This window comes from Hippopotamus amphibius, chromosome 11, assembly GCF_030028045.1.
Source record: "Hippopotamus amphibius kiboko isolate mHipAmp2 chromosome 11, mHipAmp2.hap2, whole genome shotgun sequence".
Classification (NCBI taxonomy): Eukaryota; Metazoa; Chordata; class Mammalia; order Artiodactyla; family Hippopotamidae; genus Hippopotamus; species Hippopotamus amphibius.
Genome location: NC_080196.1, coordinates 38,277,318 through 38,294,787, shown reverse-complemented (window position 1 = coordinate 38,294,787; position 17,470 = coordinate 38,277,318). Strand labels below are relative to the sequence as shown.

The window sequence follows — 17,470 nt, the reverse complement described above, 5'->3', positions numbered from 1 at the left end:
TCATACAGAGCGAAGTAAGCCAGAAAAAGAAAAACAAATACTGTATGCTAACTCATAATATATATGGAATCTAAAAAAATGGTTCTGATGAACCCAGTGACAGGGCAAGAATAAAGATGGAGATGTAGAGAATGGACTTGAAGACATGGGAGTGGAGGAGGGGTGAAGAGGAAGCTGAGATGAAGTGAGAGAGTAGCATTGGCATATATACACTACCAAATGTAAAATAGATAGCTAGTGGGAAGCTGCTGCATAACACAGGGAGATCAACTCAATGATGGGTGATGACTTAGAGGGCTGGGATAGGGAAGGTGGAAAGTAGTTGCAGGAGGGAGGGGAAATGGGGATATATGTGTAGATGCAGCTGATTCACTTTGTTGTACGGCAAAACCTGGCACAACAGTGTAAAGTAATTATATTCCAATAAAGTGCTTAAAAAAAAAAAGTAAAAGAAACCAGATTTAGACTTCTGGATAATGATGATGAATAGTGAGTTTAAAAAATTCTTAATATTATAATTTATAGATTATGCTATATTTTATAACATGTTTAATTAAGGATACTAGTAAGATATAAATTAATGAAGTAGTATGACTATAAAATGACATGAGTGGAAAACGATTCTCAACATTGTGGAGTAAAATGGAGCAACAACAAAAAAGATCAGAGTATTAGAATAAAGATTCTCAAAACCAGTTTTTGAAAATAACAGGCTTATTGAGATATAACACACATACCATAAAATTCTTCCATTTTAAGTATACAATTTGGTGGTTTTAGTATATTCATAAAGTTATACAACCATCACCATTATCAATTTTAGAACATTCTCATCATTCCCGAAAGAAACCCCATATCCATTAGCAATCACTTCCCCGTTTTCCCCCAACTCTTTCCACATCTTCCCCTGGCAACCACTAATCTACTTACTGTCTCTATGTATTTGCCTATTCTGGGCATTTCATACAAATGGAATCATTCAATATGTGGTGTTTTGTGATTTGCTTCTTTAACCTAGCACAGTGTTTTCAAAGTTTATTCTTATTGCATGTATCAGTACCTCATTCTTTTTAATGGCTAAATAGTATTCCATTGTGTGGTTATACCACATTTTAGCTATCCATTCATCAGTTGATGGACATTTGGGTTGTTTCCACTTTTTTTTGCATTATGAGTAATGCTACTGTGAACATTTGTATATGAGCATTTATGTGGACATATGTTTTCATTCTCTTAGGGATATACCTAGGAGTGAAATTGCTGAGTTTCAGTAACTTGGTAACTCTATGTTTAACCTTCTGAATAACTGACACACACTGTTTTCCAACAAGGCTGCATTATTTTATATTCCCACCAGCAGTGTATGATGGTTCTACTTTCTCCACATCCTTGCCAACAGTTGTTACTATCTGTATTTTTCATTTGAACATCATTTGGATGTGAAGTGGTATTTCCATGTGGCTTTTATTTGCATTTCTTCGTGGCTATTGATGCTGAGGACGTTTTCATGTGCATATTGGCAATTTGTAGATCTTTGGCAGAGTGTCTATTCAAATCTTGCCTATTTAAAAATTGAGTTATTTGTCTTTTTTGCTATTGAGTTGTAAGAATACATCATACATTCAAATCCCTTGCCAGGTAAATGATTTGCAGATAGTTTCTCCTGTTCTGTGGGTTGTCTTCATTTTCTTGATAGTATCCTTTGAAGCACAAACATTTAAAAATTTGGGGACTTCCCTGGTAGTGCAGTGGCTAAGAATCTGCCTGCCAATGCAGGGGACAAGGGTTTGATCCCTGGGCCGGGAAGATCCCACATGCCACGGAGCAACTAAGCCTGTGTGCCACAACTACTGAGCCTGTGTTCTAGAGCCCGAGAGCTGCAACTATTGAGCCCTTGAGCCACAACTACTGAAGCCCGTGTGCCCTAGAGCCAGTGCTCTGCAACAAGAGAAGCCCCTGAAATGAGAAGCCTGCACATCGCAATGAAGAGATCCCCCGCTCTCCACAACTAGAGAAAGCCCGTGTGCAGCAGTAAAGACCCAATGCAGCCAAAAAAATAAATGAATAAATAAATAAATTAAAAAAAAAAAAAGAAAGATAACCCAGTTTTAAAAATGGACAAGAGGGGGAAAAGATGGCGGCGAAGCAGAGGGACGTGGAGTGCATCCCTCTCCATAGATGCATTGGGAATGCACGGAAGGATGCAGTAATTCCCACAGAGAACCAGCTGAACACCAGCAGACAGCCTCGGACACCAGAAAGGACCGTGGGGAGCCCGACATAGTCGGTAGGGAGGCATCTACGACGGCTCAAAGAGTGTGAAGCGGCGGAGCTGTGGCAGACGGGAAGGAGTGAGAAACATACGGAGGGTCCGCAGCGCAGCTCAGCGTTCCCAGACCGAGAGGTCGATCCGCGGCTGAACAGAGGGTCCGGGAGCGGGAGCGTGGGAACCGGAGAGCTGGTTCAGGGTGAGAAACATTGTTGCCGGTAGGGTGACAGACCGAGAGGACAGGAGGGAGGAGGTCCGCGGAGAGGAGTGCCCGTCCCTGAGAGCTGCCCGGCCATGATGGCTGCTGGAGGCTGCAGGCTCACGCGCAGGGGGGAGGAGCTGCGCGCATAGCCTCTCTCTCTCTTTCGGCACCTCTGCAACAGGCAGTGGAGAGACGTCCTGCAGGCCACCTAAGGCACTCAGGGATAACAAGCACCCTCAGGCACTCAGACAGGGCTAGATTAAAACCCCTTGCAACGCCAGCAGCAGGGAGGCTGCCGAGAGAAACAAAAAAACAAAAAAAACCCCAAGAGAGGCCCAACTCTAAGACTTTCTGTTTACACCTGAGCCACCAGCGTCCCTCTGCAACAGGCACCTCCAAGCCCAACTGAAACAACAGTGAGCCACTGCTCACTCACTCCCAGGAGAAGGAGCCCTTATTGTACCCTCTCCCTCCCCACACACCGACGCTTACAGACGAACAATAAAGGAACCTCTGCTGGTCACAGAATAATGCAAAAAAACCCAAGGCAAGGAGGACACTTACAGCTGAGACGCTAAGGAAACAGAAATAGTAGTATCAATACCTATTGAACTGGTCCATTCTGGGATCAGTTCTGGATTTTTTTTTTCTTTTTCTCTCTCTCTCTTTTTTTTTTTTTATTAAATATGATCTTAGCCCTAAGGGATCTACAAGTTTTATAACATAATTTTTCAATGATATTTTTTATTCTTTTTTTTTTTTTTGCCTTTTTATATACTTCTATATCTAGCTAAGTTTTTGGTAGTACGGACAATATATCTTTCATACTTTCCTTTCATCCTTATCTTTTATACATTTCTATTCCTTTCTTTTTATTTGCATATTTCCAACCACATTACGCTCTTCTGTTCCCCTTTCTTGCAGCCTTTTTAAGTTTATTTTATCTTAACATACTTATAAGCAACACTATCGATCTGCTCAGACTCCTTGCTCTATTCTCCAGGTGATGCACTGCCGTGGTATTTAATATTAGGCTTTTGTCTTTATCTTAGTTCTTAGTACAGTTGTCTAATTACATTCTGAGAATCTCCATTCTCTCTGGTGGTAATCTGGCTCTTTTCTATGTTGGATCCTAGCTTACAAAATCTCCCTGGATTAATGTTTGTATGTGTAAGGTGTTATTTGTTTGTTTGCTTTTGCTTTTGTCTCTGATTTGTTCTGTTTCAGTTGTCAATTTCTGTTGGGTTTCTCTTTGAATATCTGATAGCACACTGGGGTTCTGTGAGGTCTTTCTAGAGCCTTATGTCCTAACGGATTCAGTAGTTGTGTGTCTTATACATGTATGTGTTTCCTAGACTTAATATTTGTTTAATCCAATACTTGGACATTAGTCTGAGGCTTGGACAGTCTTCTATAAACACCTCTATCACCAGGACAAGCAACCCCAAAAGCTTGGACAACCATGAGGAAACAAAGAAACCCCATGCAGGCAAAGGAGCAGGAAAAAAACCCACAAGACCAAATAAATGAGGAGGAAATAGGAAAAATGCCTGAAAAAGAATTTAGAGTAATGATAGTAAAAATGATACAAAATCTCGATAACAAAATAAAGTACAAGAAACAGTTCATAAGAACTCAGAAAAACAAACAGCAATGGATAACAAAATAACTGAAATTAAAAATACTCTGGATGCTATAACCAGCAGAATGACTGAGGCAGAAGAACGAATATGTGAGTTGGAAGATAGAATGGGAGAAATAACTGCCACAGAGCAGGAAAAAGAAAAAAGAATAAAAAGAATAGAAGACAGTCTCAGAGACCTCAGTGATAACATTAAGCATACCAACATTCGAATTATAGGCATCCCTGAAGAAGAAGAAAACAAGAAAGGGTCTGAGAAAATATTTGAAGAGGTTCTAGTGGAAAACTTCCCCAACATGGGAAAGGAAATAATTAACCAAGTCCAAGAAGCACAGAGAGTCCCATACAGAATAAACCCAAGGAGAAATACACCAAGACACATATTAATCAAACTAGTGACAATTAAACACACAAAAAAATATTAAAAGCAGCAAGAGAAAAGCAACAAACAACATATAAGGGAAAACCCATCAGGATAACAGCTGACCTTTCTACAGAAACTCTGCAGGCCAGAAGGGAATGGCAGGATATACTCAAAGTCCTGAAAGAGAGAAACCTACAGCCAAGAATACTCTACCCAGCAAGAATCTCATTCAGATTTGAGGGAGAAATCAAAAGCTTTCCAGACAAGCAAAAGTGAAGAGAATTCAGCACCACCAAACCAGCCTTACAACAAGTGCTAAAGGAACTTCTCTAAGTAGGAAACACAAGAAAAGGAAAACACCTACAAAAACAAACCCAAAACAATTAAGAAAATGGTAATTGGAACACACATGTCAATAATCACCTTAAATGTAAATGGATTAAATGCTCCAACCAAAAGACACAGGATGGCTGAATGGATACAAAAACAAGACCCTTCTATATGCTGTCTACAAGAAACCCACTTCAGACCAAGGGATACATATAGACTGAAAGTAAAGGGATGGAAAAAGATATTCCATGCAAATGGAAGTCAAAAGAAAGCTGGAGTAGCAATACTCATATCAGACAAATTAGACTTGAAAGTAAAGACTATTAAAAGAGACAAGGAAGGACACTACATAATGATCAAGGGATCCATTCAAGAATGGTAAATATCTATGCCCCCAATATAGGAGCACCTCAGTACATAAGGCAAATGCTAACAGCTATAAAAGAGGACATCGACAGGAACACAATAATAGTGGGAGACTTGAACACCCCACTTACATCAATGGACAGATCATCCAAACAGAAAATAAATAAAGACACACAAGCTTTAAATGACACATTAGACCATCTCGACTTAATTGATATTTGTAGGACATTCCATCCAAAAACGACAGGCTACACTTTCTTCTCAAGTGCACACGGAACATTTTCCAGGATAGATCACATCTTGGGTCACAAATCAAACCTTGGCAAATTCAAGAAAATTGAAATCATATCAAGCATCTTCTCAGACCACAACGCCATGAGACTAGATATCAATTACAGGAAAAAAACTGCAAAAAATACAAACACATGGAGGCTAAACAATTCACTCTTAAACAACCAAGGAGTCACTAAAGAAATCAAAGAGGAAATCAAAAAATATCTAGAAACAAATGACAACGAAAACACAACAACCCAAAACCTGTGGGACGCAGCAAAAGCAGTTCTAAGAAGGAAGTTTATAGCAATACAGTCCTACCTTAAGAAACAAGAAAATGATCGAATAAACAACCTAACCTTACACCTCAAACAACTAGAGAAAGAAGAACAAAGAAACCCCAAAGTGAGCAGAAGGAAAGAAATCATAAAGATCAGAGCAGAAATAAATGAAAAAGAAAGGAAAGAAACCATAAGAAAAATAAATAAAACGAAAAGCTGGTTCTTTGAGAAGATTAACAAAATTGATAAACCATTAGCCAGACTCATCAAGAAAAAAAGGGAGAAGATGCAAATCAACAGAATTAGAAATGAAAAAGGAGAAGTCACAACGGACACCTCCGAAATACAAAAGATCATGAGAGACTACTACAAGCAACTATATGCCAATCAATTGGATAACCTGGAAGAAATGGATACATTCTTAGAAAAATACAATCTTCCAAGACTGAACCAGGAAGAAATAGAAACCATGAACAGACCAATCACAAGTATGGATATTGAGGCAGTGATTAAAAATCTCCCAACACACAAAAGCCCAGGACCAGATGGGTTCACGGGCGAATTCTATCAAACATTTCCAGAAGAGTTAACACCTATCCTTCTCAAACTCTTCCAAAATATTGCAGAAGGCGGAACACTCCCAAACTCATTCTACGAGGCTACCATCACCCTGATCCCCAAACCAGGCAAAGATGTCACAAAAAATGAAAACTACAGACCAATATCACTGATGAATATAGATGCAAAAATCCTCAACAAAATACTAGCTAACAGACTCCAACAGCACATTAAAACAATCATCCACTATGATCAAGTGGGGTTTATCCCTGGGATGCAAGGATTCTTCAATATACGCAAATCAATCAACGTGATACATCATATCAACAAATTGAAGGATAAAAACCATATGATCATCTCAATAGATGCAGAAAAAGCTTTTGACAAAGTTCAACATCCATTTATGATCAAAGCTCTCCAGAAAATGGGCATAGAAGGAAATTACCTCAACATAATAAAAGCCATATATGAGAAACCAAAAGCCAACATCGTTCTAAATGGGGAAAAACTGGAAGCATTCCCTCTAAGAACAGGAACAAGACAAGGGTGTCCACTCTCACCACTATTATTCAACATAGTTTTGGAAGTTTTAGCCACAGCAATCAGAGAAGAAAAAGCAATAAAAGGAATATGAATTGGAAAAGAAGTAAAATTGTCACTCTTTACAGATGACATGATATTATATATAGAAAACCCTAAAGACTCTACCAGAAAACTGCTAGCACTAATTGATGAGTTTAGTAAAGTAGCAGGATACAAAATTAATGCACAGAAATCTCTTGCATTCCTATACACTAACAACGGAAGAGCAGAAAGAGAAATTAAGGAAACTCTCCCATTCACCATTGCAACCAAAAGAATAAAATACCTAGGAATAAACCTGCCTAAGGAGGCAAAAGATGTGTATGCAGAAAACTTTAAGACATTGATGAAAGAAATCAAATAAGACACAAACAGATGGAGGGACATACCATGTTCCTGGATTGGAGGAATCAACATCGTGAAAATGACTGTACTACCCAAAGCAGTTTACAGATTCAATGCAATCCCGATCAAATTAGCAGTGGCATTTTTCACAGAACTAGAGCAAGAAATCTTACGATTTGTATGGAAACGCAAAGACCCCGAATAGCCAAAGCAATCTTGAGAAGGAAAAATGGAGTTGGTGGAATCAGGCTTCCTGACTTCAAACTATACTACAAGGCCATAGTGATCAAGACAGTATGGTACTGGCACAAAAATAGAAAGGAAGATCAATGGAATAGAATAGAGAACTCAGAAGTAAGCCCAAACACATATGGGCACCTTATCTTTGACAAAGGAGGCACGAGTATACAATGGAAAAAAGACAGCCTCTTCAATAAGTGGTGCTGGGAAAATTGGACAGCAACATGTCAAAGAATGAAATTAGAACACTTCCTAACACCATACACAAAAATCAACTCCAAATGGATTAAAGACCTACATGTAAGGCCAGACACTATCAAACTCCTAGAGGAAAACATAGGCAGAACACTCTATGACATCCATCAAAGCAAGATCCTTTTTGACCCACCTCCTAGAATCATGGAAGTAAAATTGAGAATAAACAAATGGGACCTCATGAAACTTAAAAGCTTTTGCACAGTGAAAGAAACCATAAACAAGACTAAAAGGCAACCCTCCGAATGGGAAAAAATAATTGCCTATGAAACAACGGACAAAGGATTAAGCTCCAAAATATACAAGCAGCCCATGCAGCTTCATACCAAAAAAGCAAATAACCCAATCCACAAATGGGCAGAAGACCTAAATAGACATTTCTCCAAAGAAGACCTACAGATGGCCAACAAACACATGAAAAGATGCTCAACATCACTCATCATCAGAGAAATGCAAGTCAAAGCCACAATGAGGTATCACCTCACACTGATCAGAATGGCCATCATCACAAAATCTGGAAACCACAAATGTTGGAGAGGGTGTGGAGAAAAGGGAACTCTCCTGCACTGTTGGTGGGAATGTAAGTTGGTACAGCCACTATGGAAAACAATTTGGAGGTTCCTTAAAAAACTACAAATAGAACTACCATATGATCCAGTAATCCCACTCCTGGGCATATACCCAAAGAAAACCATAATCCCAAAAGAAACTTGTACCATAATGTTTATTGCAGCACTATTTACAATAGCCAGGACATGGAAGCAACCTAAATGCCCATCAACAAATGAATGGATACAGAAGATGTGGCATATATACACAATGGAATATTACTCAGCTATTAAAAAGGGATGAGATGGAGCTATATGTAATGAGGTGGATAGAACTAGTCTGTCATACAGAGTGAAGTAAGTCAGAAAGAGAAAGACAAATATTGTATGCTAACTCACATATACGGAATCTAAAAATGGTACTGATGAACTCAGTGACAAGAACAAGGATGCAGATATAGAGAATGGACTGGAGAACTCGAGGTATGGGAGGGGGTGGGGGGTGAAGGGGAAGCTGAGACAAAGCGAGAGAGTAGCACAGACATATATATACTACCAACTGTAAAATAGATAGTCAGTGGGAAGGTGTTGTATAACAAAGGGAGTCCAACTCGAAGATGAAAGATGGCTTAGAGGACTGGGGCGGGGAGGGTGGGGGGGACTGGAGGGGTGGGGAGTCAAGGAAGGGAGGGAATACGGGGATATGTGTATAAAAACAGATTGAACTTGGTGTACCCCCAAAAAAATAAAATAATAAAAAAATAAAATAAAAATGGACAAGAGCTAGGCATTTGTTCTGGAGTTTAATAGTTTTAGCTCTTAATCAAAATATTATATATATATATATACATATACATCAGAGTTGGCATTGTGGAAGTTTTGGCTTCATCATTAAAAGCCCTAGGTTTTCATACTGGTTAGTTGTGACTTTAGAGGACTGAGTGTCAAAGTACTGTTATAAATTGAGGTGAATATCACGTGCACTGAATCTTTCAGGATTTGGTTAGTATTGAATGATATTATGAAAGTCAAAGTCCTTTGCCAAGTGTCAAGTGTACATAAAAGTTCAACTACAAGTAAGAGAAAAGGAGGAAAGGAATTAATAACTTTGAAACTCTTAAGTAAACATTGAAACAGATTAATATTATTAATTTGGGGAGGAATTAACCTGAAACCACATCTCCCATCACAGAGTGCAATAGGTTACAAAATGGTTGAAAATTAGTCATCATGGTTCATCTCTAAAAAATACCTAAAAGAAAATAGAAAAGCTTTGTGTGTATGTTTATTTGATTCAAGAAAACAAGTGTGGCAGCAGTGATAAGTATGCTGAAATATGTCAGAAGACAGAGAACAGAAAGGGTGAAAGTGTGTAATGACAGACATCAGGAAAAGATAATTGTCCAAACCATTTAAAATAGCATAAATCTAGAAAGACGATTAAATAATCATTATGAAAAATGAAAATCTAGGACGCTCCAGTGAGTTACTGTTTAAAGGGGATGCTCAGGTAGTTTACAGGTGAGGAAAAACTACAGCAAATTTGTATAAATAATCAGCCTCCATCTTTCAGAGCTGTGAGGAAACGGGTGAAATGAAACCTTCTTGGTATGAATCAAAATATGACTGTTGCTTTGAAATAAAGTAAAACATGCCGTTTTGACTTTTAACAGGGCCTTCTGCAGTATTATGATGAGTTATGTCAGGAAGTACCTCCTGTGTTTGTCAATCTGATGACCCCTAAAATGAAGAAGGTTGGTAATGTTGAAGGTTTATATTGATTTCTCTGTCATTTAAAATTAGATTCCAGTTCTGTATGTTATGGATTTTAGAACATCTATTCTTGCCAAAACCCTCTTTCTATTTCAACTTTATAGCTCTATTTTCCCTGCAGAATGATTTCTTGTCTATGTTGCCTTTGAAAAACAAATAAATCTAAATAATGAGCACTTTCTAAGAATCCATGATTATTGCTTCATGGACAGCCAAAGATGATTAAAAACAAAAAGTCACCTTTACTAGGTATAATGGAGGGGAAATAGAATTAAGGAAATGCAACCTATAATATTTCTAGGTAATAAAAGGCAGCCTTTTTTTTGGTGAATAAATGCAGGTGATCCTTTTAAATAATGGAAACTTTTTCTCTTTTTCTAGGTGGAATCTGTGTTGAGGCAAGGGCTGACAATATTGACATGGTCATCTTTAACACTAGAAAGCTTTTTTCAGGAAGCTGACTCAGTTTTGGATATGTTCAATCAACTCTTAAAGAAGGTATGATGGACACATATTTTAAAAACTACATACATTAATACTCAGGCTATAGGTAATAGTTTGATTATCTATGAAAGCTCTTTAAGGGGTGTGACTTTTAACTAGAAGGACATTTATTACATTAAAAAAAAGCCTTATGCTTCTTTAATTGATTTGGGTCCTTTTCATTTAGGATTGCCTTGTTCTTGTCCCCAATTACCTTGCCTTTAATATGTTAAAATGATAGTTCAACTCCACAGTGTAGTTTAGAAAATGGGATAGTTGTAGACTGTGGAAGATGACAGAAAGGAGTGCTTAAATTTTAATGCATCTAATGTTAATTAGATGAGGTGGTCATCTAATTGGAGACTACTGATTTCTGACATGTTTGCTACATGAAATGTGTATCTTCTTAGGTGTGCTAGTGTGTCTGTGGTGGCAGCATGGTGTAATAGACAAAACCATGGGGCTTGGGAATCAGATAAACCTCGGTAGGATTCTTTGACTTTCACTAGCTGTGTGTTTCTCCCTGGGTTACTTGACTTCTCTGAGCCTTGGTTTCTGTAGCTGTAAAACTGGGGTAGTAATGATTCATGGGCTGGAATGAGGACTGAAGGAAATAACGCATATGAGGTTATAACAGTTGCTGCTCAATAAACCTTCAGTTCCATGTCAAGCAGAGATGTACTCCTCAAATTCCCACTGAATTATGCTTGGCTCAGGATACAAGTTTCCAGATATAGCTCTCTAGATTAGTTTATAACTCAAGTGTGTTTTGGATGAAAGAGGAATTTTCTTATGCGTGTTTTCTCATTGGTAGATCAATGACTTGTGTGAAATGCGTATTGATACGGTTCTAAAGGAGATAGCCAAAACGGTGTTAATTTCCCTGCCTGAAAGCGGCACTACCAAAGTAGAAGATATGTTGACCCTCAATGAGGTATGCATTTATGTATTATATTTTATTCATAGAAATACTGGCTCATAAACTAAAATGTGAATTTGCTATCTAAAAGTAGAAATCTGTGTCTGTGGCATTTAGACATTCTGGGGTGTTTTTTTTTGGACATCCTCAGCTCCAAAGACTTATCAGGTGTCAACAGCTCAAGCCCAGGGTTGCACCTTAGACATTATCTTAATAATGTCCTCAGCCTCATGCTGAAGTCCCCTGGGGTCCTGTCAGCATTCACTGCTTTTCTTCCTCCATGCATGCTCCCACGGCAATATCATCTGCACTCATGGTTTTAACTACCACATACTTTCCCCTTAAGTCATCAGTACACCTGGTGTCATCTGGACTCCTTTCCTCACTCCCATCCCCAAACCCAGTCAGTCTTTTAGGGCTTAGCCAGGGTTTGCCTCTTTCTAAGATTCTGCTTGAATTGCCTCTTCTTTTCCATTCCTGCTACCCTTTTCTTAGTCAGGATTTTTCTTTTCTTTTCTTCTTCCCTCCCTCCCTTCCTTCCTTTCTCTCTCTCTCTTTCTTTTCTTTTCTTTTTAACTACCAGAGACAGGGTTATTGCAAGGGCCGCGCAAAAAAAACGTGTAGCTTGTGCTCAAAAAGCCTAAACTCCAGATCAGGCTTTTAATGCTCAAGTTTAGCATTTGATGTTGTGATCTAACTGGTCTCTCTGCCCCCATATTTGTCCCCATCATATCCATCATCCTCCACCTTGCCACCAAAGCTGATTGTAGAAACTCCCCAGCTTAAATCCTTCAGTGGCAGTGGCACCCACCTAACCTCCTCAGCATCATATTTTATTGAACCTATTTGAATACCTGTTTATCCTCCATTGGCTCAAAAGTGCAAAGGCAGGAATCCTGTCTAATCATGTCTAATCATTTTGAGGCCTGGCACATAACACAGTCTTTCTCAAAAGTGCTCACTTTATGTCTTGAGCTCTGAACCCTTTTTTCTTTCTTGACTGCCTTGTGCTTCTGCTAAACCCATCTTGCTGGTTTGGGTGACCTCGCTTGTGTCCTTTGCAAGACAGCCAAGGATGGCTTCATCTTAAGGGATCTAACTTAGTTCATGGGAAACAGGTACCTTTACCTCTCTTTCTGTGGAAATGTGGCTTCTTCTCAGAACACCTTTCTGTGCCTTTTGGAGTTAGAATAGCCAGCTGGCCTCTTCCTTCAGGACTATTCAGGCATGGGGAAGCCCCTCCATCTCCAGATTGTAGAGGTCATGGATCAAGGTCTCTGAGTAGTTCTTCTGAAGTTTCCTTCACTTATTTCTACCAAATCTCTACCAATGATCAAGCTTTCCTTCTATAACCTCAAGATAGGCAATGTGCTGAGGGTTACCTCCCTTGCTACCTTTTAATAACTGCCTTTTTCATAATGTGTAAGATCTTAAAATCATTTGTTCTCAGCATTGGAGCCTTGGCTGTAATGGAGACAGTGCTGAATGACCGATTTTAACATGCTGTGTTCAGAGCATGCAAGTTCAAATGATTATATCTTCCTGGCCATTTTTCTCTTTTATCATTATTAAGCTTTTTATCCTTGAAGTCTATTTTGTTTGATATCAGTGTAGTTACACCAGCTTTTTTTTGTTATTATTTTCCAGATATATCTTTTTCTATTCTGTTATTTTCAACCTTTCTGGGTTCTCTTATTTTAGGTTTTCTCTTGTAAAGAACATTTAGCTGGATTTTGTTTTTAATATACTCTGAAAAATCTCTGTTTTTAAAAATCTCTGTAATTTTAGTCTATTCACATTTATCCTAACTATCAATATATTTGGGTATACTTCTACTTTCTACCCTTTTACTTTAAATTTTCTGTTTACCCAAATTTACTTATTTCTGGAAGTTACTTTTTGTTCTTTTTCAAATATACCTCATCTTTTTATATAATCTTCTTCCTTTCTCTTTTTTAAATTCTATTTCTTCTTTTTGACATTTAAAATATATTTTGTAACAATCCCATTATTTGAAGAAATTGGAGGGTCTAATTCTGCTCTTTGCTGTTTCTGCCAAATCTTGCTCAGGATGGCTTGTGTCTTCATGTTTTTAATATTTTGGATTGTGAGCTAAGGTGCACATCTGTTTAGTTGAGAACCTGTCCCTTTTTATTTGCTTCTGTGTGGTACCTAGGAGTTTTACCAACTCAGGACAACTTTATATTAGTTTCTCAGATGATAGAATTTCCAGAACTCCAAGGTAGTGTAATCTCAAGTCCTAAACCTGTGTGAAGGTGAGCTAGTGCTTGTAAATTTTCAAGGGAGACATTGTCTGTCCACCCCTGAGCCTCACCCATGATCGCTAATTGTCCTTGAGAGCGTAGCCCTTATTTTACCTGATGACATGTGGGGGAAGGGGAATGGTAGGCCTCATTTGGTTTTTTGGTTATGGGGGAAAAAAGTCCCCATAAAAGCTGTAGCTTCAGCTTACTTTTCATTTTAGGCCCATGTCTTTTTTTTTTTTTTTTTTTTAATTGAGATGTAATGTGTATATAAGGCAAAGTGCACAAATCTTAAGTGCGCTATTCAGTGAATGTTTGCATATGACACACCCTTGTAACCTTCTCCAAGAGCAAGATATTGAACATTTCCTTCACTGCAAAGGATTCCCTCCTGCTCCACTCCAGGCAACTAACATCCGCCACCCTGAAGTAATCACTGTTCTGGCTTTTATCACTGTGTATTAGCTTTACCTGTTTTTGAATTTCACATAAATGGAATCATGCAGCATATATTCTTTATGTCTGGCTTTTTTTTGCTCCGGGTCTGTGAGATTCATCTGTGTAGTTGTGTGAGACAGTAGTTCTTTCATTTTCATTCATTGCTGACTCAGTTTCTGAGTTTATTACAATTTATGTATCTATTCTACTGTTGAGGGCATTTGGATAGTTCATAGCTTTTGATTATACACTGAGCATTCTTGTACATGTTTTTTTTGTGTGTGTATGTGAACGTAAGCACTTATTTTAGTGGGTATATTCCCATAAGTGAAATTGCTGGGTCATAGTCATAGTTTATGAATATATTTAGCTTTTTTAGCTTTTGTAGAAACTTTCTTTGTAGAGTTGGTATGTTTGAATTAGGAACTAAACAGGTTCACACATTGCATTTGATTCATATATCTTTTAAGTTTCTTTTTATCATCTCCCCTTTCTTTGCTTGCAACTTTTTTATTGCAGTAAAATATACATAACACAAAATTTATAATTTTAACCACTTTTTACTGTATAGTTCAGTGGCATTAAGTATATTCACAGTGTTCTGTAACCATTACCACCATCTGCTTCCAGAACTTTTTTTAATCATCTACGCAGGAACTCTGTAGCTGTTAAACAGTAATTTCCCATTTCCCTCTCCTCTGCCCCAGCCCCTGGTGACCTCTATTCTACTTTCTGTCTTTATACATTTGCCTATTCTATACTATGTCATGTAAGTGAAATCATACAATATTGTCTATTTGTGTCTGCCTTATTTCACTTAGCATAATGTGTTCAGGGTTAATCCATAGCATGTATCAGAATTTGATTCCTTTTTAGAGGTGGATAATGTCCCGTTGTGTGGATATGCCACATTGTGTTTATCTTTTCATTTGTTGGTGGACATTTGGGTTGTTACCACCTTTTTTAGCTATTGTGAATTAAGCTATTATGAGCACTAGTGTGTAATTATCTGTTTGAGTCCCTACTTTTCAATTCTCTTGGGTATATACTCCAAGTGGAATTACTGGATCATATGGTAATTCTATGTTTAGCTTTTGAGAAATTACCAAATATTTTTCCGTGGTGGCCATACCATTTTACCTTTCCACCAACAATGCACAACAAAGGTTCCAGTTTCTCCACCTGCTTGCTGACAGTCGTTATTTTCCATTTTTAATAATTAAAGCATTTTTTTGTAATAATCTTAGTGGGTGTCATGTCAAGTCTCGTGGCTTTGATTTGCCTTTTCCTAATGACCACTGACGTTGAACATCTTTTCATGTGTTTATTGGCCATTTGTATATTTCTTTGGAGAAATGTCTATTCAAGTTTTTTTTTTTGTCATCTTCCTTTTAATTCTCTTTATTTGTTGAAGAAATGGGATCATTTGTCCCATAGAATTTTCTGTGTTCTAAATCTTGCTGATCATATCCTAGTAGTATGATTTAACATATTAACATATTCTTGTATCCCCTGAGTTTCCTATATATTTTAATTAGCTCTGCAGGATTGATTCAGTTCAGGTTCAATTACTTTTTCTTTTCCTGACAGAATAGTTCACAGGTAACACTGTGTACTTCCTATTGCATCACATCAGGAGGCACATTTTATTAGGCTGTTTCCCTTTTCGTGATATTAAGATTAATTAGTGCGCTCAGGTACAGTCAGCTTTATCCATCATTATAAAGTTTCTCACCAGCTTTTCACCTGAAGAGTTTAGCAGCCTTTGATTATTATTGCCTAGAGCCATTATTGTTGTCTAGAGATTGCAAAGTCTCTACCATTTATGGATAAAATATTTCTATAAAGAAGAAATTTCCCTCATTAACTGCTTGGTTACTGTGAAATAACGTTTGTACAGAAAAGTCAAGTTCAGTGCTTCAGTTTTTCTTTTATATACCAGTTTTCAAAATAATGGGCTGGCTCACTACCAACTTCTAAAATACCCATTGAGGTTTAAATTATTTAAAGATCATTATGAACATATGAATTATTATATATTTGAGGGATTCAGTCCATTGCAGTCATTATTCTTTTTTTTTAGTTCTTTTTTTTTATATATAAATTTATTTATTTATTTATTGGCTGTGTTGGGTCTTCATTGCTGCACACAGGCTTTCCCTAGTTGCAGTGAGCAGGGGCTACTCTTCATTGTGGTGTGCCGGCTCCTCATTGCAGTGGCTTCTCTTGTTGCAGAGCGTGGGCTTAGTTGCTCCATGGTATGTGGGATCTTTTTGTGGCAGGGATCGAACCTGTGTCCCCTGCATTCTTAACCAGTGCGCCACCTGGGAAGTCCCCATTATTCTTTTTTATGTTCAAATTTTCTCATCTTTGTCCATTGGAATTCTTCAGGCTGGCTTCTATGTCTTTGATATGACTCCAGTAGTCTTTGAAAGCTTTCTTGCTTCCTGGAACCATAGGAAATCTTAGGCTCATCTTGTACATTGCCTAACCCCAGATCTAGGATGGCTCATTTTTCCAGTCAGCCCTCATTCCTTTCAGTGTTACTGGTGGAAATGGTATTTGGAGATCACAAACTAGGTGTTAGGAAAGGCACTCATTTTTAACTTATAGCTATTTTTATAGTGTTGTTTCTGCATCTCTAACTAATTTACTTGGGGTACTATTTCTTGAGTAGGCAAATAGAGTCTGCTCTGTTTTGTGGGCTCCATGTTATTCTAGGAGGGAGAGCCCTTCGAATGCTGTATGGGTCTCTTTTCAGCAATTGAAATTTTCCAAAGAAGTCTCCTGTTTCTTGCATGGGGATGAGGGGTAATTTCCTGCTTGTCATTTTCTTCTCGCTCATTCTAAAATCTGTATGTATTTCATACCAGGTCTTACTTACACACAAACAGCATACAAAGAAATAGGGAAATTTCTACATTGATTTCCTTCACTTTGTTCCCTTTATAATGAAAATCATTTCTATCGGTACGTGCGTATAACTGTTCTGACACTGTCCACTGCTCAGTGGGGTGAAATTCGCACTACCAAAGAAAATTTACTTTGAACATATGAACAAAGAACTTTCATGTGCATAGAAAGAGAAATAAATCACACAAACGAGGAAAGTTAGGATAGATTAAGGGTGACCAAGTGTGAATGTGGTGGTTACATTGATAGCACAAGTCAAGATCCAGGAGATGGAACTTTGAAGAACATCTTTGTCAATCAGTATGCCCCAGTCACTTGCCCTAGAGTGATGTAAGATCTAGTAACACGTGAGCTGCCTTCCCACAAACCTATTACTAGGTGGACCATTATAGTGAAGACAGAATAACATTTGTAATGAAAAGCAA

At 38.0% G+C, this 17,470-nt stretch overlaps 1 protein-coding gene across 1 annotated transcript in view; it reads left to right on the top strand.

The window, feature by feature from the left end:
• Positions 1–17,470, top strand: part of DNAH8 (dynein axonemal heavy chain 8) — a 291,803-nt gene that overhangs the window by 60,809 nt on the left and 213,524 nt on the right. Inside the window, exons 18-20 of the mRNA XM_057698986.1 lie at positions 9,929–10,009; positions 10,410–10,526; positions 11,326–11,445. Of these exons, the coding sequence (XP_057554969.1) occupies positions 9,929–10,009; positions 10,410–10,526; positions 11,326–11,445 (318 nt within the window). The remainder of the gene's footprint in view (positions 1–9,928; positions 10,010–10,409; positions 10,527–11,325; positions 11,446–17,470) is intronic.